This window comes from Hakea prostrata, chromosome 11 (assembly GCF_041222555.1).
Source record: "Hakea prostrata isolate BN-2017 chromosome 11, UWA_Hpros_2, whole genome shotgun sequence".
NCBI lineage: Eukaryota > Viridiplantae > Streptophyta > Magnoliopsida > Proteales > Proteaceae > Hakea > Hakea prostrata.
This window is the reverse complement of record NC_142610.1, coordinates 21,840,579-21,864,862: the sequence shown is the minus strand read 5'-3', so window position 1 is coordinate 21,864,862 and position 24,284 is coordinate 21,840,579. Positions and strand designations below refer to the sequence as shown.

Genomic DNA, 24,284 nt, shown 5'->3' with positions numbered 1-24,284 from the left:
TAGGCCTATGTTTTAGGGTTTACTTTTACATGGCAAGAGAAAAGGAGAATTATATTTCCACTTTTCGAGGTAATGAGACCTATAAGGTTTTCAGATGTCTTAAAATAAAGAAATGACAGCCAAATTCTCTATACAGAATGCCTCATAGATTTTCACAAGTCATTCATTGATTGCATGAACAAAGCAATTAGTTAACAACAATTCCATCCCTAAATATAATAGTTTCAAGGTATGTGATTTTTCTGTAGCATACATTTTGTATCATATCCACATCGACATGACATGTCTCTAAAATTTTAAGAACCTCAGATCTTGACTTCTCTCTCAAGAGTAAAGGTAGAGGATAAATCTACCCTAATTTCTTGTTATGTTACATTAAGGAGAGGATAACTTTATCAGTGTTTACAGTTTTGTTTGTCTAATCTCTTTGTTTTATTTATACATATAATTTTTCTTTTTTTTGGGTAGACTCTCTTGTTTTATTTATACATATAATTTTTCTTTTTTTTGGGTAGATACATATAATTTTTCTATAGCAACTTGTAGCATCATGTCCACATCAACATCACATGTCTCGAAAATTTAAAAAAAAACCCCCAGATCTTGACTCTTGTCTCATAGAATTTGCTTTCGTTTGGTTTCGTTTGTCTATTCACGAAGTTGAAGGATAATTTTTTCTTTATTTCCCGTCATCATACATTGATGAGCCGGTATTACCATTTAAAGGAGAAATTTCTCTTAAATATTTTGTGATAGCGGGTCCAGAGTAGATTATCTTTTACTTTTGAGGATTGAGAATCTCATTTGATTTCAAATGTTTGTGCTATTGGTTTCCTTTGATTTTCGTTTTTTATATTTTTAGAGCAAATTATATTTATATCCGTTATGTTTGTATATATTTATGTTTGCACCCCCAAGAGTTTGTTTTATTACAAATGTCCCTCTATGCTTAATACTATAAGTTTTAAACATGGAAATACATATTTACCTTTAGTGAATCTTACTATAAGTTTTTAAAAAATTAAGACAAATTACTAGGGGTGTAAATGGATAACCGAAATCCACATCCGTTTAGCAGTATCCGAATTATCCAGATATGGTATATCGATTATTATCCGTCCAACAAAATTATCTCAAAAGTTATTAAATTCTTAAATTTCAAAGCTAGCCTCACAAATAAAATGGTAAATTAAGATGTCACCAGGTAGTCAAAGACTTATATTCAATCTATATATATGTCCATTTAGAAGAATCTACTTAAGAAAAGAATTATCCGATTATCATCCGAATCCGACTGAATCCGTCCGAAAACCGATGAGATATTATCCGATTCTTTTACACCCCTACAAATTACATATAGACTCCTTTAATCAATTACATCTACTATCCTTAAAAATAAATCAATTACAAATACCCTTTATTATTACTATCATCATTCAACTTTACTATTTAGCGATGGCAGCCGGATTTTAATATCCATTCTGGGTTCGTTTTCCTGATTTACCTCTTGAGTATTGGCATGAGAAAGTGTTTTTTTCGATTGCAAAGTCTGTGGGTCGCCGGATTTTAATATCCATTCTGGGTTCGTTTTCCTGATTTACCTCTTGAGTATTGGCATGAGAAAGTGTTTTTTTCGATTGCAAAGTCTGTGGGTCGCCCTGTTTCTCTTGATAGACATACTTGTCAAGGATTTGTTGGTTACTATGCTAGAGTCTTGATCGAATTGGAGGTTGATGTTGTTCGTGCTAATGAGGTTCAGATTGAGCGTCTTGAACCAAAGACTATTCGAGTTTTTAGTTTTCTTCAGAAGGTGATTTTTGAGGATGGTATTCAGCGGTGTTCTTTGTGTAATCGGGAAGGCCATTTGGGTCTTCATTGTAAGTTCTCTTCTAAGGTGGATGAGTTGCAGGTGCAGCCTTCAAGCGTTCCAATAGAAATTCCTATTGTAGGTGTGCGAATGCACAGTCCCAGTTCACTTCAACAACCCATCCGTGTGGCTTTAGAGGAGGCAGGTTTGGAGGATTCAGCAGATTCATCCAATGAAGATTCGGTTGATTCAATTTCTAATTTGAATTCAAAGAGAGTGGTTCCTTTTGAGGTGGTAGTTGAGTCGAGTTCCTCCCCTGATCTTTCTCTCTCTCTTGGAACGGATCATTTTCAAATTCAAAAGATTTTGAACAAGGAATTGAATTCGAAGTTGGTTACAAGTCTTTCAAGTAGAGTGGACTGCTTTGTTGGAACAAGTGGGGCCCAGCAAAATTTGAATAGAGTTAATGATCAGTTGGTTGAGCATCAAGTGGGACCATGTGGGGTCCAACAAAATTCAGTTGAAGATAATGATCAATTGCCCAAACAATTTTTGGAATTGAATTCGAATTTGGATACGAATTCGTATTCAAATTTGGGTACAACTCCTTCAAGTAGCGTTGACTGTTCTACTGGAACAAGTGGGGCCCAGCAAAATTTGAATGGAGATCTTGATCAGTTGGTTGAGCATCATGTGGGACCCAACAAAATTCGGATGGAATTAATGATCTGTTGGTCCATCAAATTCGGTTGAGCATCAAGTGGGATTGTGGGGGCCCAACAAAATTTGGATGGTTTGGAAGGCTCTTCTTTGGTCGTTCACTCCAGTATGGATGAGGAGCAGCTTTTGGAAGTAATTCTTTCTTCAAGCTCTCTTCCTGATCAAGTGGAGGGTGGCTCTCTTCGTCGTAAGTCTGGTCGTCCAAGGAAAAATAAGAAGGTTAGAGCAAGCTGGTGTTAATATACCCTGGATAGTATTGATAAGGAGAGAACTTGATTTAGAGGCTGTTGATCGCTTTCGTTTCAAATTTTGATTCATTATTTATGATTATGTGAGTTGGATCCAGTGAGGTTGGGTGTATTTGAGGGCAACTGATGTTGTGGGTTTGAGGGATATACTTTGATAGTATGTTTGTTATTTTTCTTTTCGCTTTTTAATACAAATGACCCTTTTAGCGGAAAAAAAAAAAAAACTTTACTATTTAGTATTTTAATTGATTAATATTAGTATAAGTTAGGCACTGTTTGAGGGTGAATTAATTTTTCTTTGGGAAACCTTTTAGGACACTCCTTAAAAAAATTTTCATAAAAGATAAAAGACTTTCGATTTTTTTTTTTAGATATTGAGAAGTTCGAAAATACAAGACATACCAACTCATCACCTAAGCATATTATTCTAACACTAAGAGTATAGTTGTTAATAATTCAAAACATAAAAGTTCCAGTCTAATCTGTTTCCAAACACGAGGAGTGTAAAATGTAATTGAAACTCATCCAGGAATGATCTTATCTGGGAAATCATTGAAATTCATAATTTATATATGACATGTGATAGGATTAGAGCGATCAATCATACACAATCGAATAGAAAATAAAGAAGAAGACATGGATTTTTACCTTGGTTCACCTCAATGTGAGGCTACGTCCTGCATTGAGTTTTTCATTATATTCTTCTAAAAAATAACAACTACAACATATGCCCTCAGAAACCCTAAGCCATAAAAATTCATGGACCCAAACCCAACTGTAAAGAGGCATCGAGGTCCGCAGAGTGGAACCCTCGTGTCCATCAGCAACACAAAGTGAAGCATGAATCATACTCAGACAACACGAACTGGTGTAATTCTACTTTACAACCTGATTCTACTTTACAACCTAGTTTACAAGGAAAAAAATACATATATTCTACCTAAGGAAATCCGAACTGGCGCAGGCTGGATGTACCTTTACACACATTACCCAGATTTCAATGAGAAAACACGTGAAAGCATGTTTTACTCTGACAAAATTTTGAGAAAAAACGGCTATTTAAGCACTGAGATTGCTGTCTTCCTCTATTGTCTATCAGAAGCTATCAATGGAGCGTAACATGAGGCTTCTTTCAGCTATTCTCGTGCTCACTTTGCTTTTCATGGCTACTGGTTCTTACTTAGTCTCTTATCCTCTTTAAGTTCATCAGAAAAACTGATAGTTATATCACTAGAAGTAGCATTCTCTAATGTTTTGTTGATTTCAGTGTTATAACTAATGATGGTTTGTTTTACTTGATGATAATAGAGATGGGGACGAAGGTGGCAGAAGCAAGGCTTTGCGAGTCACAGAGTCATCACTACAAAGGGACATGCATCCATGAGAAGAACTGTGCTCATGTTTGCAAAACAGAAGGCTTTCATGGTGGTGTATGCAAGGGAGTTAGACGTAAATGTTTCTGCACCAAAGCTTGTGCTGAATGATATCACCAGCATCTTCTGCACAATAGATTGCTGAGTCTTCCTTTGTAGTGTTTTTATGTGCTTGAGAATAAACTGAACTGAGTTGTCTTTGTGTTTTGTTATCATACTCTCTCATGCCTGTGGCTCTTGGATTGATGTTAAGGTCACTGTATAAAACATGATCTGGGTTCCAAAATTTTAGACCTAGCCATGCAAAATATGGTTAATGCCCAATCATAGAATCAAGGAGATCAATATCAAATAATAATACCCTAAAACATAAACAGAGCCTAAGGTCACCATGGGGTATCTTCTCATGTCAAGCTAACTCAGTCTAGCGAATTTTTATTTGCGGCTGCAGCAGCTGTTGCCTGCTGCCGACGGCCGGGATTTGGGCACGTCTTCAAAACAAATTCGATGATTGTAAGAAAAACTGTGGGAATTATATAATTTATCTTAACATCTTAAAGGTTTAATAAAGATAAATTTTTGAAATTTACACAGTTAAGTCCCTAATGTGCTCCTGACACAATCTACTTGACTTCGCCACTTAGATTTGGATTCTCAGCAATCCGATTGCTCCAGCAAGCTCCCATGAAGAAAAACATAGGAGGAAGAGCCGTTTTTTTCCAATGGAATATTACTTTTGAGCCGCACAATGGGAGAAGCCAAGGAGGCATACGAGAAGGCTATTGGGATCTAACCTAGTTCATCCACTACCCAATCAAAAGGAAAAACCCTATTTAGGAGGACTCGATAGATCAAAGATTGAAAAGTTTATGAAAGAAACAAATGAATCTTAGTTGTATCAGTCTTTATTTCCAATTTAGAGAGCTTGAGATGGGGAGTTGAGATGGGCATAGAAGCTTTATCAGCCTTATGGATGGCTTCCTTGGCGAGGGTTATGCAAGTGGATTTGTTGTAGGCAGATTGAGCTCAACTGAGAATTTGAGTGCCTTGGATGAAGTAGGGAAATTTGCCTCAACTTCTTGATCGCAACTTTGCCATGGTAGAGTCATCGATGCAGGAAAAAGGAAATAGGGGTTTTGTTTGTAAATTTTGAAAATAGCAAACCTTTGAATGTAAAAAAAAATTAAAAAAAATCTGCTCCACTACAACAAATAAAAATCTCAGTCTAGCCTTGTCAGGCTCACTCAGCCAAGCCTAATCCTTAATTTTAACTTTATAAGACAAAAACTTCACATAAGCCAAAGCTTTACTCAATCCAAAAAGAGAAATTTAAAGTCAATTTAGTCATCTGGACCCCTGAGGTTTGGTCTACATCATTTTTAGTTCAAAAAAACTGAGACTTTGCATCCGCCTCCCCTGTACTATGGAAAAAGTCAATTTAAGGACAAATTATCACTTTTATGACAAATTTACCCTTATTCTTTTTTCTTTTTCTTTCTTTTCTTACATTTGAAGGGTTTAAAATTTATTAATTTACAAAACCAGACCCTCCTTCATTAACCGATTCCCAAATTCCTAATTCTACTAATTCTAAATCCTCATTATCCAAATCCTAGTTGAAGATTAGAAAATGAAAATTAACGGGTGAAAAACGTAATCAACTAGGATTTGGAAGTAAGACAATGTGGAGTAACTGGAGAGTTACTGAGCAGTTCTACGAAAACTTGTTTTTTATTTTAGCGTTTTTTCTATAATGTTGCTTCCTCAATGTCACCACCACTCTTCATTCTCCCCAAGAACCCTAGACTCAGCACCTCTATTCCTATCTTCTCCATCTTGTAAAACCTTATTATTCCGAAACACTAAAACCCTGCAGTGGATCACGGAGCTCTACAGTCGATGCCAAGACCGTAAGCAAGTCTGCAATCCAAAGAATTTCAGAAAAGCTCCGTAGTTCAAATCCACTAAAAAAAGTTTGTATCAAGAGAAAATTCAGCTTATATTAGATCAAGTCTAAACGAATTTCCTGCTTTCATATATTTTATTTCCTTATCATCTATTCTTTTTCTCCCTTTAAGACTATCAACTCCCTGCTCATCCTTCTCTTCTTTATTCTTCAAAATCCCCTGTTTCTAAGACAACTCTTTTTCAATTGTTCTTCTCCATGGTTTGTTTCAACACCTCCCCAAAGGCCCAAACCCCGCGTTCGTTTTCTACTTCTTTTTGTGTGACTAATCTAATCTTTGTTCTCTGCCTTTTCCTCTTCCTCTTGTTGGATTTACAGGCACTTGAGATGGAAGATGTCAAATTCGAAGAGGTTTGTTGATTTTGTTTCAGTACAAGTAACAGTAATATGCAACCACGCTGTAGGATTCATGGATCTTTTTCTGTTCTTTTGAAAGAAGTCGAACAGGCTGATGTTGGTCATGGCTCTGCTGGTGAGATCTTCATCCCTTAAACTCACTAGTTATCCAAAATTTCACCCATTAATTTTGAGAAATAAGTTGGAGATCATGTTTCACCCATTAATTTTCATTTCGATTTGGATAATGAGGATTTAGAATTTGTAGAATCAGGGATTTGGGAATCGGGTAAGGTAATGAAGGAGGGTCTGATTTTGTAAATTAATAAATTTTAACCCCTTCAAATGTAAAAAAAAAAAAAAAAAATTTAATTAAAAAAATAGAATAAGGGCAAATTTGTCATAAAAATGATAATTTGTCTTTAAATTGATTTTTTCTATAGTACAGGGGAGGTAGATGCAAAGATTCAGTTTTTTCTGACTAAAAATGACATAAACCAAACCTCAGGGGTCCAGATGAAAATTACCCAAAAACAAAATACCAAAAACAATATTTTGAATTAAAAAAAAGGGAAGGGAGAAAACTCTTAAACATAAACAGAAGATTCAATCAGTACCCAAACAGAGAGCCTCTGAGTGCTACCTGATAACACGTTGACTACCAAGAACAACAACTAGAAATATCAAGAGGGCAACTGAGATGAGATTATATTGGACTGGGAATAATCCAAATTGCAGGCACAAACAAGCAATTCAGGCCTTGAGGATTGTATGGAAATGGCTTGATCTGTTTATCTCCCAAGTCGAACAGAGCAACATTGCCTCCACCACATTCTGAGTGATTATTTGCGAGATCATCCGTAAAATACAAACAGTTCCCTCTACATTCAAGGAAATCGCTGCTGGAGAAATATGAAGAAGGACCCATACCCAGAAAATACATCTTGTCGCCTAAGCTCTTCACTTCTGACCATTCAGCATTGATGACCCCTGTGCTGTTCCTGCTCCAATCTAGCTTATTAGTAGAAAACCCAGTCGTTATATGATTTTCACTGCAGTTGTCATCGCCCCGCCACTGACAAACAACCAAAAACTCATCTTCAGACTCAACTAGATACAACTTATGATCAACAAAGATTGAATCTGGTGGTCTTAATATCTGCTTAATTATAACTTCAGGAGTAGAGGTTTCACGACTACCAATGATATCCATTATGACAACTTCTCCATCTGTTCTAAGAGCAACAATTTGATTCTTATAAAATAAAGCATCTCTGAACAAATATTTGGCTTCTGCGGGTGGTTCATTCACTATAGTCCATCTCTTGTCTCCACATCTGTAAAATAATAAACTTGAACAATATGTAAAGATGGCTGTTGCCATGAAATCAGAAGAACAGGGACTTGATGACAACACAACCTTATGTAGAGTCAACAGTGGTGCAGGACCAAATTCAGATAAGGATGGAAGATCTATGTGGGATTTGGTGAAAGGATTGTAGAGGGCAAGAGAAGAATTCCCATCTGCTGTAACTAGCCAACCATGGCATGATCCACGTATGAACTTGCTTTTGATCTCATAGGGAATTTCAAGGCAATATGACTTGTTCTCTGCGAGGCTGAATAGGTCAAGGCGTGCATCTGTTTCAGATAGAAGTAATAAAAATGGGAACTGGGGAGGTAAATGATTGGGTGTCTTTGGTAGAGCAGATTGCCATGAAAGGCAAACTGCTCGAACTCGAATGTAATCGCTATAGAAAGTGAGGCACCTTGCAATCTTGGCTAGTAAATCCTGTGGAAGCTTTGACCAATTTTGGGCTTTTGCCATTACTCTTGCAGGAGAGGGAGAGAGGGAGAGAGCGAGATTGGTACAGTCTGAGACCACAGATGAAGAACTTCAATGAAAGAACTCCTAAAGGAGAACGTGGGAGCCAATCACCATATATTTAATATAGGCCGGTTGGTCCCCATAGGATGGAGGAAGGTTCAGAAGTCAACACAATCTACAATAATCTGCATATATATGAATATTAAGACCACCATATTCAATCCCTCTTGATCACAACTTATATATGGAAGAATCTGAAGATGAATTTTTGATGTTTTTTAGTTGGAGAGGTTGTGGAGATCCGATGAACCACTATATAGCAACTGGGTTTGCTGCTAATAAGCTACATTGGAGCAAGAACAGCCCAGGGATTATAAATGCAGAGTGGTTTCTGCCCCCAGTGACTTCCATGGATGTAGAGTGAGCTGAACCTCTAGTTATTACTTGGTTGCCTTGATGGTCTTGGGCTGAAATCAACGGAGACCATATTAAGGTTGGAATTTTTCTGTTTTGTTTTCATTAAATTCATCAAAATGGTAACTATTTCAGTAAAGAATTTGAAGGTGAATATGAATCAGTACTCGATCAAATAAACCAAGGATTTCTGTCTCACTTTAAAGATGTAAAAATGCCATCCATAAGTCATAATGCTGAGTAGATTTATGTGAGCTTTTATGAGTTCGAATTGTTTCGAACTCCTAGTTTATAGCTGCTAGAAGAACACCAAGACTTTCACAGGCTGAGAAAGAGATTGCATGTAACACCAAAACCCTATAATATTATACAATTATAAATGAAACTCCTCTCTATATTCCAAAACATGGAGAACAATTTCAATTTTATTTGAGTTTTGACAAAACCAATATACGCATTCTCACATCACTACCAGATGTGGATTTAAAAACCCTAATCAGATGATCTCTGAAATCACATAGAATTAACAATATTTGGTGCAAAAGCATGTAATATACTGTGATATACCATGGATAAGAAACAAGTTTTACTAGAAGGAACAAAATCCATTTATATCAGCAGAGCAAATGTGATAAGATTAAACCGGACTGGGTGTAAGCCAAATTGCAGTAGGTGATGGTAGAAACACAAGAGGTCCTTCAGGATAGCATGGAAGTGGCTTAGTTCTTCTATCTTTCAAGTCGAACATAGCAACATTGCCTCCAGTTCTATTTCGGAAATATAAAGAGTTCCCTCTACATCCATTCAAACCACTGCTGGAGAAATATGAACAAGGACCCATACCCAGAAAAAACATCTTGTTATCTAAGCTCTTCACTTCATCAGACCACTTGGCTTCAATAACCCCTGTGCTGCTCTTGTTCCAATCTAGCTTGCAAACATCAAACAAAACTGCTATTCTATCATAGTTATCCATGTAGTAGTTAAACTGACGAATAATCAAAACCTCGTCTTCAGACTCTACCAGATACAAATCAGTAGGAGGTGTCATGAATGTAATAAATTCAACAGGAGGGATTATATATGGTGCTATTATTGTCTGTTTCACCTTAATCTCAGCACTTGAATTTTTATCATCAAGAATATTGATTTCCATTATGTAAATTTCACCTCTTCTAGCAGCAACAATTTGATTCTTATGGAATATAAGATCCTCAAATGAACGAAGGATCCCGGCAGGTGATAAAACCATGTCAGTCCATCTCTCGTCTCCACATCTATAAAACCATAATCCTCTCAAGAATTTACATGAGGCTATTGCCATGAAATCAGAAGAAGAAGGACTCGATGACAGCACAAATCTGTATTCATTGTCAAACACAGTAGGAGGCAAACCCAAGGATGGAAGATCTATGTGGGTTTTGGAGAAGGGATTGAAGAGACCAAGAGAAGAATTCCCATTTTTTATTACTAGCCAACCATGGTAGGATCCACAAATGGACTTATAATGAACCTCAGAAGGAAATTCAAGGCGATATGACTTGTTCTCAGCAAGACTGAACAAGTCCTTGTGTGTATTTGTTCCACCTGGGAGCAGTAAAAGCGGGAACTGGGTAGGTAAGTGTTTGGGTGTCTTGGGAAGAGCAGATTGCCATGAAAGACAAACTGCTCGTGCACGAATATAATCACCATAGGAAGTGACGAACTCTGCAATCTTCTCTACCAATTCCTCTGGAAGATTTGACCAGTTTTCTGCTACTGCCATTCCTCTTTTGCTGGAGAGAAAATTGATTTTGTTTGTGATGCGAAGAATTTATATGAAACTAATCAATCACTTCAACTTTTGATTTTTAATTTACGCCAAGAGTATGGTTCCAAAGATAAGAGAAAAACCTTATCTGATCAGATCAAAACAGAAGAGTTGTACTCAAATTATTAATTAAGATTATAAATATAGAACCCAAACGGCACATAGACTTCCATGGTTCCATGCACTCAAAAACTCTTTCAAAACGTATATAAGTATGCTTATTGGGTGGTGATCGGATTCATACCTCAGGCCGAGAATCTAAATCCCAAAATTGTAGAAAGATTAAGAAGTCGATTCAAATATATAGTCACCAAAAGGAGCATGGGAGAGGAGGATATTATTTAGATACCTCAGGTTTGACTCAATTACTTTTAATTCAGAAAATTAAAAACATTTTGCATTTGGCTCCTTTTTGATATCCAAAAAGGCCAAACAAACAAAATGCTAACCCTAAGGGGGGGGGGGGGGGGGGGGGGGGGGGGGGGGGGGGGGGGGGGGGGGGGGGGGGGGGGGGGGGGGGGGGGGGGGGGGGGGGGGGGGGGGGGGGGGGGGGGGGGGGGGGGGGGGGGGGGGGGGGGGGGGGGGGGGGGGGGGGGGGGGGGGGGGGGGGGGGGGGGGGGGGGGGGGGAAAAAATGAGCTCTCTCATTGCATGATGTTTGAATAGGATAAAAATTCAAACTCTAATTTGTCACATGTAATAGTTGTTCATCACAACCTGAATTCAATGAAACCACTGTTCTCTTTGAAAGGACAGAGAAATAATACCAAATAATGAATCCCATTGTTATGGATATTTTATAATAGACTTGTATGGGTCGACCAAAGAAGAACCAGACCAATCAAACCTTGGTCGGACCACGAATAAAATGAAGGTACTAAGCAAGGTATACAATTTGAATCATATCCAACCTCCTTAAAGATAATGATTCCGATCAAGTCGGGTTACTCTTAGAATCTAGATCGGACTCCACAACTGCAATCCGAGTAATATTGTCTTGGTGGACAAGACTCCTCTCCCCAGAAAGCTAGCAACAATGATAGAGTTTTATTCGAACTCCATTACTGCATAGTTAAGGTAACATCTCCTAAGATCTATAAATACTCACATATTCATCATTATTAGGTATGCACTCTTAAGTTATTGAATACATTGAGAGATTGAGCTGGCTTCCTTTGTTAATTTGAACTAACTTGTTCGTCGGTGACAAAGCTCGACCACACCGGTCGAGCACGTTTTTGCAGATTCGAGCATTCAACCAAGAGGACCGAATATTGCATCAACACCCATTACCTCTAGTCTTCTAGTCGTCATCTCCATTTTTTTCTCTTTAATAACAGAAAATTTCCGGAAAGTATCTTCAATTTAAGTCTAATTCAGTTCTACCAATGCAAAAAGATAAAATTAATAGGTCAGGCCATAATTCTTAGTGGGTTCTTTTCAGCTTTTTTCTTCCAATCCAATGATGGGTGGTGGTTATTAGGATTTAGGCAAAAGGGGACGATGGTATTGGGCAGATTTCCGGTAGGGGGTGGGGGGAAGGTGGGGGCGGTGGTCACCAACAAGAGGAATAGGGGTGGTGGTTTCCTGCAATGGTGGACAGTTTTCGGCCAGACGTAAAAAGAAGATGACTTAAAGTGTTGGATATGAGAGGATAATTTTGTCATAATAATTCACTTAAGGGCATTTCCATCATTTCACTTTGAAATTTTGATTTACTTAAGGGTCTGTTTGGTTACATGAGTTTGGAGATTTCAAATCTATGGAATCATAATTTATAAAATTAAATGTTTGGTTGTGGAATGAAATCTGTGGATTCATCCTAAAAAACTATTTGATCGACATGATTTTTGTGAATGTGCAAATGTATAGCTTTTTTGAAATCTCTGGATTTCACTCCTTACCCATAAATATACATATTCACGTTTGTAGTGTAAAAATGTGAATCTCTAGATTTCATGAATCTAGAGATTTTTGCAACCAAACATGTATAATTCTCAGATTCATGAATCCAAATATTTGAAATCTCTAGATTCATGTAACCAAACATGCCCTAAGGGCCTGTTTGGTTACTTGAGTCTGTAGATTTCAAAAATTTAGAGATTTCAAATCTACAGACTTCAAATCTCTAGAGTCATGGTTCGTAAAATTAACTGTTTGGTTAGTTTGAATTTTTGAAATGAAATTTATAGATTTATCCTAAAAAAATATTTATTGAATTATGGTTCAAATCTTTAACGCTTTGATAGTATGGGTGAAATCTCTGGATTTCACCCCATACCCATAAATCTACAGATTCACATTTTTAGTGTAAAAATGTGAATCTCTAGATTTCATGAATCTAGGGATTCACACAACCAAACAGGTAAAAATCTCCCATTTGTGAATCCAGAGATTTGAAATCTCTGGATTCTCTTAACCAAATAGGCCCTAAAAGAATCTTGGAAAGTCTGTTTACTGTGGACAATCAATAATTTTGCAATAGGCCACCAATAAAAAAATTTTGGTAGAAGTTACTAGTAATATTTAATCCTTAAGGGAGGTGCTTAGAGTTTCACTCTCACTTAAGTGGGCCACTGGTAAAAAAAATGAAGTTTATATATAACATAACTTGGTGTAATTCTAATTTACAACCAAAAGAATCCTTAAATTCTAGTTCAATAAATCCTATATGGGATTCTAGTCCAAGCTGGGAGCACATTAGCATAAGTCAAAATTTTCATTTTTAAATTGGGGATAATTTTGTACTTTTTAAAATCACTAATTCAATGATAGACTTTGCATGTAATTACTAGTGACTCCTGCCGTTAAGCTACTTTAGTTAAGTGATGACATGGCATATTTGATTTATTCAAAAACTCAAAAATAACATAAGTTTTATATACTTATTTATACTTTATATTAAATTACATTACTATCCATAGTAATTAGGGAAAATTCTAAAGTGCTAAATCATCTATTTCTCTTATTAAAAATAAAAATAAAAAAGACCCTCCTCTTCTTCTCTTAACCTGTTTATTTGGAAAAAAGAAAATAAGTCCTTTCTCTTAATTGACATGAACCCAAGTGGAGTTCTCAAAGTATTTGCTTGCAACACTTAAACGTTGCTTATATTGTTGTCTCCATTGCTGCTTGTTGCTCTCCTTGTTCAATTGTAGGGGTTGTGTCGGATCTAAAGACATATGAACCGGATTTTTGTTTTTCAACAGCGGCCTGCAACTTGCAGTGAACTGTCAAGAATGCACCACGTGTAGAGAAACGAATCGGACATTCTCTAACTAAGAGGTCAGGGTTGTGTTGTAGATACAACAGTCTTTTTTTACACTAAAGGATTTAGTATTTTACGAATCTACAAAAAGAAACCCCAGCTATACCAGATCCTAAACCCCTAATTTGCAAACCCTAGTTGGAGATTACCATTGTTAAAATGGTTTCGTCTTTCGCACCTAATTAAATCGCAAGGAGAAATGAATTCTTGCACCAATAATAAGCCATAGCTACTAGGCCACTGGAAAAAAAAAACTATTAGGGTTCAGAACATGGGTGTCGTCTTTATCATTCTTAATTCGGAAAAATCATGCTATAAATCTATGATTTTGGTTTTTTATTTTGATACTCTCATGTTGAACAGTTGAAGTGGGTTTTGTGTCTTTTGTGTCTTGGTTTTTTTTTTTTTTTTTTTTTTTTTTTTTTTTTTTTAAAAAGGGAAAAAAAAAAAAAAAACCTCCATGATAAAACCTTGGTTTGAAAAGGCCATAAATTGGAACTTATTCTTGGAATTCATGAAAAATTATACAATATTTCAGTTGGATCTAGCTCTAGTTAGCAGAAATGGAGGATTGATTTCAAAGGATCTTTCGTAATTATCACTACAACCATGGAAGATTTTTACAAGTTTAATCCTGCGAGTTCTTGTTCAGATGGAATCCCCGAGTTGTAACTATGGTTCCATCTTCAAGTCTAAGTATTTTTTTTTGGTAATATTTTCAAGTCAACTTGGGAATATCTTTAGTTGGAAGCAAATGATCTAGATTTCTGTAACTAGGGTTTGCAAATCAGGGGTTTAGGATCGTGTAAAGCTAGGAGTTTCTGTTTGCAAATTTGTAAAATATTTAATCTTTTTAGTGTAAAAAAAAAAAAAGAAGTCGTATTTACAACACAACCCCACATTTTTAATTAAAAACCGTCCAATTAGTTTTTGTACATGTAGTGCGATCTTGTTAGTCCGTTGCAACAAATAAAAATCCATATAAACCATTCAAATCCATTTACTAATCTCTCTACCTGTTACTGACAGTTGGTTGCTCTTGAATAAGTGTAAAATTTAATGTGCATAAAATCCTTACTGTTAATGTGCATAAAAGCCTAGAAGTGGTATTATTGTTTGTAATTGTTAGTTTTTTAGATTCAGCAAACGAGAAGAGATGATGGAAGTTCAAAGAACAAAACTTTTCGGGTGTTACATTTCCTTTCGTTTAACTTATCTTTTGTTCTTATTTGGGGATGCTACGTCCATCGTAATGATAATTTAACACTGTTAGAAGTGAGGAGGTAATTTTGTAATTTTATAAAGAATAGAGTTCTTTTAATAATTAAGTTATAATATGGAGGCAATAGTAAGTAATTATCCCTTTAAATTACTTGTTATCCAAATGTTTGCTTTTCCTATATGTGAAATATCGCTATTTGGCCCCCCCTCAATATTGAAAATAATTTTTAAAGGTAAAATAATTGGCACATATGTCATTTCTAATTAAAAACTAATTCTTCAATCCCTATTTATTTTCCCCACTATTTTCTCTTATCTTTTCTTTCTATTTAATTTTTTCTGTTTCTATAAACCTAATTAAAGGAAATTTTTGAAAAAACATCTTATTAGGTATTCAAAAATCAAAATGTCATTCATAATTAAAAAGTAACTCTTCAATTTCTATTTATTCTCAACTATATCCTCTCTCTCTCTTTTCTTTTTATTTATTTTCTTCCTTTTCTTTCTTTCTATTTATTCTCATTGCTTTCTACAAACGTGGGTTAAGAAAATTTGGAAAAAAAAATCTACTCCACAATTAGGTACTCTTTCTCTTTCTCAATTTATTTATCGTTTCTCATTTTTTCATTTTTTTTATTCTTTTTATTTGATTTTATATTCTATGTTTCTTTATTTCTTTTGAAATTTTTGTTATTTGATTTGGAATTGTGAATAAAATATCTTTAGTTAGTAGGTAACTAATTGCCATTGGTTTGCATCTCTTATCTTAAAAAAAATTTGGTTTGCATCTTCTACCAAAGAAAATATTGGCTTGCATCTAACTTTTTAGGGTTGAAGTTATGTGTATATATTTTTCTATATTGTTGCTTTAATTTTACCTATATTTTGTCGGAAAAAAATATCATTATCAATAATTTATTCTTTTTTTTAATATGTGTGGGTCCCACAAAATATATGTGGGTCTATTCTTTAATATAATAAAATAATTTAGAAGTGGGACCTCAAATGAATCTTATAAGGACCCACATAATATGTGTGAAAAAAAAACATTAGTGCTTCCCTAATAGGAAGGTTATCTGATTTCCGTTCTTCGCCCCCCCCCAAATATTTTATCCTGAGTCCGCCCCGTGGTGATAGGATTCATACCTCAGGCCAGGAATCCAAATCCCAAAATTTTAGAAAGATTAAGAAGTCGATTCAAATATATAGTCACCAACAGGAGCATGGGAGAGGAGGATATTATTTAGATACCTCAGGTTTGACTCAATTACTTTTAATTCAGAAAATTAAAAACATTTTGCATTTGGCTCCTTTTTGATATTCAAAAAGCCAAACTAACAAAATGCTAACCCTAATGAACTCTCTCATTGCAAGATGTTTGAATAGGATAAAAATTCAAACTCTAATTTGTCAAAGATGTAATAGTTGTTCATCACAAGCAGAATTCAATGAAACCACTGTTCTCTTTGAAAGGACAGAGAAGTAACACCAAATAATGAATCCCATTACCTCTAGTCTTCGAGTCGTTGTCTCCATTTTTTTCCTTAATAGAAGAAAATTTTCGGAAAGTATTTTCAATGTAATTCTACTTCAGTTCTACCCAAGCAAAAAGATAAAATTAATTGGCCCGGCCATAATTCTTAGTGGGTTCTTTTCAACTTCTTTCTTCCAATCCATTGATGGGTGGTGGTTATTAGGATTTAGATAAAAGGGGACGATGGTGGGCGGTGGTCACCAACAAAGAGGAGCAGAGGTGGTGGTTTCCTGAGATGGTGGACAGTTTTTGACGAGACGTAAAAAGAAGATGACTTAAGCGTTAGGTATGAGAGACTAATTTTGTCATGATACTTCACTTAAGGGCATTTCCAGAATTTCACTTTCAAAATTTGAATTACTTAAAAGAATCCTGGGAAGTCTGTTAACCGTGGACAATAGAAATTACAAGTAATATTAATCTAAAACACTCAAGTTTATGTATAACATGATCTGGCATAATTGTTATTACTTTATACCTTGTGCTTTTTAAAATCACTAATCCAATGATAGACTTTGCATGTAATTACTTAGTACCTCATGCCGTTAAGCTCCTTTAGTTAAATGATTTACATGACATATTTGATTTATTCAAAAATTCAAAAATAACGTGAGTTTTATCTACTTATTTATACTTTATATCAAATTACATTACTATCCATAGTAATTAGGGAAAATTAACCCAAAACCTAAAGTGCTAAATCATCTACTTTTCTTATTAAAAAAAAAAGGAAAAAAAAAACCTCCTGTTCTTCTCTTACCCTGTTTATTTGGAAAAAAATAAAATAAAAATGAGTTGCAACCCTATAAAGCAATAACAAGTCTAAATAATCCGAATTGATTTGTGAATTTAAAGCCTCAAAGACGGACCTAACAATAAACCATCTCGCATAGATCGATCAAGCTATTTTGGCCAAAAAAACAAGAAAGAAGAAAAATAAAATAAAGCACAAATTCACATAGGCCAAGAACAATAACCAGATATATCAAACAGGGACAAGTGAGATGAAATTATATAAGACTGGGTGTAATCCAAATTGCAGGCAAGTACTTCAGTGTTTGAAGATTATATGGAAATGACTTGATCTGTTTGAACTGTTTATCTTCCAAGTCGAACAGAGCAAGAATGCCTTTTGAGTAACTGTTTGCGAGATCATCAAAAAAATATAAAGAGTTCCCTCGGCATCTATGGAAATCACTGCTGCAGAAATATGAAGAAGAACTCATACCCAGAAAAATCATCCTGTTATCCAAGCTCTTCACTTGAAACCACTTGGCTTCAATATCCGTGGTGCTGCTCTTGTTCCAATCTAGCCTGTAAACAGCAAACTGAGTTGCTCTATGACATTCTCTCCTGTAGTTTATAAACCTACCTACAACCAAAAGCTCATCTCCAGACTCTACCAGCCACAAATTAAAATAATCAGGAATTGCAAATGGTGCTATTAGTATCTGCTTCACCTTAATCTCACTACTTGAGTTTTTATCGTCACGAATATTGATTTCCATTATGAGAACTTCTCCATCTGTTCGCACAGCAACAATTTGATTCTTATGGAATATAAGATCCTGGACTGAACGCAGACTAGGTGATACATCCACGTCAGTCCATCTCTTGTATCCGCATCTATAAAACCATAGTCTTTCAAAGAATCTACATGAAGCTATTGCCATGAAATCAGAAGAAGAAGGACTTGATGACAGCACAAATTTGTATTCATTGTCAAATACAGCAGCAGGCAAACCCAAGGATGGAAGATCTATGTGGGCTTTGGTGAAAGGATTTAAGAGACCAAGAGAAGAATTCCCATTTTTTATTACTAGCCAACCATGGCTGGATCCACGAATGGAATTATAATGAACAGAGGGAAATTCAAAGCGATATGACTTGTTCTCTGCAAGACTGAACAAGTCCTTGTGCGTATCTGTTCCACCTGGGAGCATTAAAAGCGGGAACTGGGTAGTAGGTAAGTGTTTGGGTGTCTTGGGTAGAGGAGATTGCCATGAAAGACAAACTGCTCGTGCTCGAATATAATCGCCATAGGAAGTGAGGAACTTTGCAACATTCTCTACCAATTCCCTTGGAAGATTTGACCAGTTTTCTGCTACTGTCATTCCTCCTTTTTCTGGAGAAAGATTGATGCGAAGAATTTATATATAACTAATCGATCACTTTAACTTTCAATCTTTGTTTAGGCAAACAGAATGGGGTGCGAAGATGCTAGAGTGGTTCCTAAGTGTTGATACGGAATCTCGCTCGTCCTTCCCTGTCACGAACCTACATAATACGAGCTCGACTTTGTGTGGTCGATTGTGTGGTCGAGGTACGTCTCCGACAAGCAAGTCAGTACTAATGATATGATCTCAATTACTCAATAGAGAATTCAAATAATTGGTCACACACAATATGAATACTTACCTCATAGTCTTTACTTGAGGTGTTTATATAGTGTATGATAATGGAGTTATATTTGGAATATGATTCTAATATGAGTTGTATTCGGAATGTGACTCTAATATGAGTTGTTCTAGGAAAGTAACTCATTAAAAGAGTTCTTTTACCTAACTGACTTTCTTCTCCAGTTGTTGGACTGTAGGACTCTACCCTCGTGAGGTTTCCTCATCCTGCTAGGCGGATGTGTTTGTCACTTATGGTCGGTCCTACCATGTACCGCCTGGTCGAACTTTACTAAGTAGCGAACCTGGTCGGATCGTGCAACTGCTGGTTCAAACCGGGAGATATAAAATGACCATTTTAGTCATTAACGCTAAGATTAAAGAAAGAAACCTTATCAGATCAGCACAGAAGAGTTGTAATTGTACCCAAATTGTATTCCTCAGATGCAATTCAGTTTATAAATAAAGAATCCAAGTCGCACAAGATGGGGGGAAAAATATAGAGTTACCAACAAGGGAGCACTTCAAGATTTGAACAAATCCTGTTTTATGGGGGAGAAAACTGTAATTTGCATTTGCCTCATTTGTGGTACCGTAAAAAGATCAACTAACAAAACCTAACCCTAATGGATTCTCATCACATCAAGGTTTAAAATATCAGTATCGAATATCATATCCGTCAGGTGATTTTAAGAGACGTATCGTCCTGTATCGAGTATTGCATCACTCTAACTAATTTATTTTAGTGTAATTCAATGGAGAGACATATCAGTTTAGTCAAATATGGATACGTATCGGCTAGAATCATATGATGTCGTGGGATACTTTAAACCTTGCATCACATAAAATATTTGTATTGGGGAAGGAGTTCAAACTTCAAACTCAAGATGAATTCTATGCATACTCAAATTCTTATATAGTTCAGAATAGTTTTAAATTAAAATATTTGTAAACACTAACATTATTAAAAACCTTGTAACTCAGTAATTCTTGGAATCCTTTAAGAAGAGGCGTGTTAAGACCCTCGCACATAATTTCAATATCAACGAGAAATGATCAACGAGTCCAAATCATCTCCCCCAGCTGTTGACCACAAATTATAAAGGGCCCACAAGATTAAAGTGATTAATTTTTTTTTTTAATATTTTATTATTTTTTACTTGTGAACCCCACAAATTTGTGGTTGTAACGTCAGCCGGAATGCAGATTGCCTTCCGTCAAGGGAGATGATCCACACTCAGTTGAGTGATCAACTGGTAACAATTTCCCTTATGTCCATCCAGCCTCTTTGCCTAAGTGCTCACACTCCAAAGTTCCCAGCCGATCAAATCATATATACATTTCATTGTTCTAAGAGGTTTGCTGTGGCTTTTGAATCAATATATTTGTCATTTCGATCGTGATTGCTAATCTTTCTACAAAAGATTAGATACGAACAAGCCCTTAATGTATAATCGATGTTTCTGTCAATTACAGTCTGTACACCTAGTGCATACTCACGTTAAACTCCATTCAGACGGCGAGAAGAAATGCTTAATCACCATCTCACAATTGATATAACAAAGAGCAAAAGGAATAAGCAATTGAACCAACCCACTTCTTTTCTGCTTGTAGGAAGTTCAGTGCACAAACACACCAACACTCATTTACAGGTGTTTCAGAATAACATGCATTACAATGCCAAGAACAAAGAAGGTGTCACTCCAGTCAGGTCACAAGGGTCGAGATCCTTCAAATATTTCAATCAAGCGTCGGCGAATGTCTCCCAATCGAATGATCTCTGGCCTATCATCACAACCCTCAAACAGTTTATCAAGTTACCGTAACTCAGTACCTGTCAGATCACAAATTTCTGAGAAATGAAAACCATAATATCAGTTCTAAGACAGGAGAGAAGTAAGCAAGAAGACTACAGCAGTATACATTAGCAATGTAAATTTCAGCATAACTAAAGATATCACAACATGAACAATCAAATTAATCATACGGAAGCGCATGGTGATGTCAAGTCCGGAGACATTTCTCATGGCCCAGGAACATCGAACAGATGATCCAATTTAAGAGTTTTTTTTCCTTCCCCCCTCTTTTTTTCTTTCTTTCTTTCTCCATTTTTTTTTTTTGGGGGGGGGGTTTGATGGGAATTGACTAAGATGATCCAATTTTTATGGCTGAATCACAAGATGATAATTAAAGCAAGACAAAAGTATATGGAGGGAGAATTACAAATAAGAGAGAAAAGACAATCACCTAAACACCTAAGAGCAGCAGGCTGCAGAACGGGATCTCTCTGTTGGTCTGTCAACAAGAACCATGCCGGCTGGATTCTGGGCTGGCTGAGCTCGAGGCAATCTCTTTGCTGCACACATCAATACAAGAGGCCATGTCATAAACGGTCATAATAGACTGAAAACATAAACTTCAACACTACAGATAAACCACCCATCTGGGGATGAGAGAAGCAAGTGAGTCAAAAGAGACACAGGAACTATCACCGTCCAACATTCAATCAGAAGCAGAAGAAAAATAAACCTATCAAAATGACCTGGGCAGGTCTGAACCATCTACACAGTAACTAAAGTATCATAAATCAAGAAAGCCGGGTTGGATAAAAATCTGAAATATACCCAGAAACAATGTATACTGTGAAGGCTGGACTGACAAACGTGCATGACACATCAGAACAACTACTGTCTCAAACCCTCAATGCCACAGTTGCCATTACTGCTCATGTTATTACATAAATATCCTCTGAATTGCTCAAAAAACTACATAACTTGTGCATTTACATTCAAATTGGATGGGGCCCTCCAATCAATACTTGTGACAATAAGAAGTATATAAATGGAAGGTATTATCAGCAAAAGTTGATTATGACAAACAAACTAGCTGCACTAAGCCATCAGAGGACTGCAAATACAGTGCTACGCCGACGGTAACACTTAAAAAATATTCACAGAGGCCAGTAAATATGAAAAATAAACATTATAAGATCATAATACATTTATTTATTAAAAAAGACAACACAAAGCATACCTATCTCATAGAATATGTCATTGACATGGATAGCAGTTTTAGCAGATGTCTCCATGAAGAAAAGACCATTTTCCTCAGCATATATGCGAGCCTCCTGTAACAGCAAGCATTAGAGAGCAATAAGTACAAGTGACAAGAAAATATTAACATGGCTAACGACTATACTACAGAAAGTTAAATCAGTAGTCGAACTCCATCATCATAATGAATATTACGATGATATATCATTTACATTTTAAAATGTTAGCCATCTATAATGAATAAATGTGTGATACAACCTGCAAAAAAGTACTCTTTTCCAGATTTAATATAACTAAACAGATTATCAGGACACTAATTGAATTTCAAATTACAGCCAGTACTCCCGTGTTTAATATTCTTATAATTTAATAACCTGTAATAATTTACAGACAATTAAGGGATAATTTCCAAGTTATAGACTTGTACACACAGTTTCATGAAAACAAGAAGTAAATGTTAAATATAATTAGTCAGACATTCAATGGTTGTTGAACTAAAGGTTTACTCAAGTAAAAGATTAATTTACATATCAGAGGTGTCTTATTTCACTATTAAATAAAGGATAATCTTTAAAAACAAATGCATCAAACCCAATTTCTGAAGGTACCCTATCCTTTGTTGTCCAATCTAGTAGGGGAACGAAAACCTCACAAACCCTAATACTGGGGGAAAACACCTTTGTGGAAGCATTTACTTTCCATTTACAATTATGCCTTCCAAAACCAACCCACAATGGTTTCAGTAGCAAGTCCTCACTTTGGCCTCTCTTGAGCTTGGCTTCCTGAGAGGAATTCCCATTTAACTGCTTTTGGAATTTCCTGTAGTATTTATACATCTCACCCCTCCAAAGAAAAGTTGGTTTCCATTACTGAATTGCATTTGGATATTTGCATTGAAAATGGAAATAATCAAAAAAAGATGACAATTTTGTATCCAGGGTAATAACATACATTTTCTAGGTCCAACTCTCTATTGCCAAACATCATCGTAATACTTCTTTTTTCTTGGTAGAAAATCATAGTAATTAAGCCACTAAAAAGAAAAGAGAGGTGTTTCTAGACTCCTTAATCCAACTATAAACATACCAAGATAATGGAGAAGTAACTATAGGATTACGTACCTCAGTTGTCACCTTCCTTTTGTCTTCCAGGTCAGCTTTATTACCAGCAAGTGCCATTACCATGTTAGGATTGCCTGGACCGCAAAAACAAAACAGTTGAGTACAACTTGAACGGATGATCCCAGAAATCCAAAAGTATTGCTCGAATTTTAAGTTTTCATGATGGGTTGCAGGGAATTGCATGATATTTGCTATCAAATTAAAGATAGTAACCCCTCCCCCCCCCCCCCCACACACACACAAAAAATAAATAAATAAATAAAATGGATACCATCGACCTTGCATAAATTAATTCTACAGTCAAAAATTAAATGAAAGCAACAATTCAGACCTTGTTTCTGAAGTTCTTGTACCCACTTTTTGGCTTTTTCGAATGATTCCTGATGTTTAAAAAGGGGTAAGTCAGGTACAAAATTAACAAAAATAGCCCTTCAAGAACCCAATCTACCATCTATGATCCCCAGTTAAAACACCTAAACCAAATAAGAAAACAGAAATAGATTCAGACCGTGGTAGTAATATCATAGACAATTATGGCAGCTGCAGCTCCTCTGTAATACATGGGTGCCAAGCTATGATACCTCTCTTGCCCGGCAGTGTCCCAAATCTCAAACTTCACTGTCGCATCATTCACCGCAAGCGTCTGCGAGAAGAACGCTGCTCCAATTGTCGATTCCTATCACCAAATAGAAATTAATTAACAAACCAAAACAGTACAAGAATTGAAAACCCCTAGAAAAATCCTAGAAACAAAACGGCATAAAAAATCATCCAAAATGATCAGAAATCGCCAGGATATAAAATCACCTGGAATTCAAGGAATTGGCCTTTCACGAATCGCAGCACGAGACTTGACTTCCCAGCACCCATGTCTCCTAGTAGAACCTGCGATCGCAACAAGAACGTATTGAATTGCTTACTTTGGGACCGAATAAAGGGGGAAAATCAGAATTTTGAACAGATGAATCAAGATTGAAACCCTAAAAAGCGTTTTACTTACCAGTTTAGCATTGAGATTATTGTTACCGATCGTAGCCATTAAGATTGCTGATCAAATACGATTGAATTGTAACGAAATTTCAAAAATTCACCAAAGATTTAACCGAATTCGAACGATTTCAATTGAGAAAGGAAGGAAAAAATGCTCTAGCGAGATTGAAGTTTATAGAAATAATATAAAATCTTAAAAA

At 35.9% G+C, this 24,284-nt stretch overlaps 4 protein-coding genes across 5 annotated transcripts; all 4 read right to left on the bottom strand.

The window, feature by feature from the left end:
* Window positions 1-7,019: 7,019 nt before the first annotated feature.
* LOC149000875 (F-box protein SKIP23-like) lies at window positions 7,020-8,286 on the bottom strand. The gene has a single exon (XM_089140997.1). The coding sequence runs from the start codon at window positions 8,276-8,278 to the stop codon at window positions 7,157-7,159; it is 1,122 nt and encodes a 373-aa protein (XP_088997123.1). The 5' UTR covers window positions 8,279-8,286; the 3' UTR covers window positions 7,020-7,156.
* Window positions 8,287-9,329: 1,043 nt separating this feature from the next.
* On the bottom strand, window positions 9,330-10,457 carry LOC149000874 (putative F-box protein At3g25750). Its single transcript, XM_089139227.1, has one exon. The coding sequence runs from the start codon at window positions 10,455-10,457 to the stop codon at window positions 9,330-9,332; it is 1,128 nt and encodes a 375-aa protein (XP_088995353.1).
* Window positions 10,458-17,534: 7,077 nt separating this feature from the next.
* Window positions 17,535-18,638, bottom strand: LOC149000873 (F-box protein SKIP23-like). Its single transcript, XM_089139226.1, has one exon. It carries the CDS (start codon window positions 18,636-18,638, stop codon window positions 17,535-17,537), a length of 1,104 nt encoding a protein of 367 aa, XP_088995352.1.
* Window positions 18,639-20,199: 1,561 nt separating this feature from the next.
* On the bottom strand, window positions 20,200-24,284 carry LOC149000872 (ras-related protein RHN1). Of its 2 annotated transcripts, none has more exons than XM_089140610.1 (8): window positions 24,095-24,284; window positions 23,902-23,979; window positions 23,603-23,770; window positions 23,426-23,474; window positions 23,095-23,168; window positions 21,954-22,047; window positions 21,168-21,276; window positions 20,200-20,754 (listed from the first exon to the last, which is right to left on the bottom strand). In XM_089140610.1, exons 1-7 carry the CDS (start codon window positions 24,131-24,133, stop codon window positions 21,176-21,178), a joined length of 603 nt encoding a protein of 200 aa, XP_088996736.1. In that variant the 5' UTR covers window positions 24,134-24,284; the 3' UTR covers window positions 20,200-20,754; window positions 21,168-21,175. The 2 variants fall into 2 exon arrangements, with proteins under 2 accessions (XP_088996736.1, XP_088996735.1); XM_089140609.1 differs by having other exon boundaries at window positions 20,201-20,772.

Coding starts and splice junctions, on each gene's coding strand:
- LOC149000875 (XM_089140997.1), bottom strand. CDS start 8,278: ATGGCAAAAGCCCAAAATTGGTCAAAGCTTCCACAGGATTTACTAGCC.
- LOC149000874 (XM_089139227.1), bottom strand. CDS start 10,457: ATGGCAGTAGCAGAAAACTGGTCAAATCTTCCAGAGGAATTGGTAGAG.
- LOC149000873 (XM_089139226.1), bottom strand. CDS start 18,638: ATGACAGTAGCAGAAAACTGGTCAAATCTTCCAAGGGAATTGGTAGAG.
- LOC149000872 (XM_089140610.1), bottom strand. CDS start 24,133: ATGGCTACGATCGGTAACAATAATCTCAATGCTAAACTG. Junction 23,475..23,602: donor TCTATGATATTACTACCACG/GTCTGAATCTAT, acceptor TTTAAACATCAG/GAATCATTCGAAAAAGCCAA. Junction 21,277..21,953: donor TGACATATTCTATGAGATAG/GTATGCTTTGTG, acceptor TGATGTGTGCAG/CAAAGAGATTGCCTCGAGCT.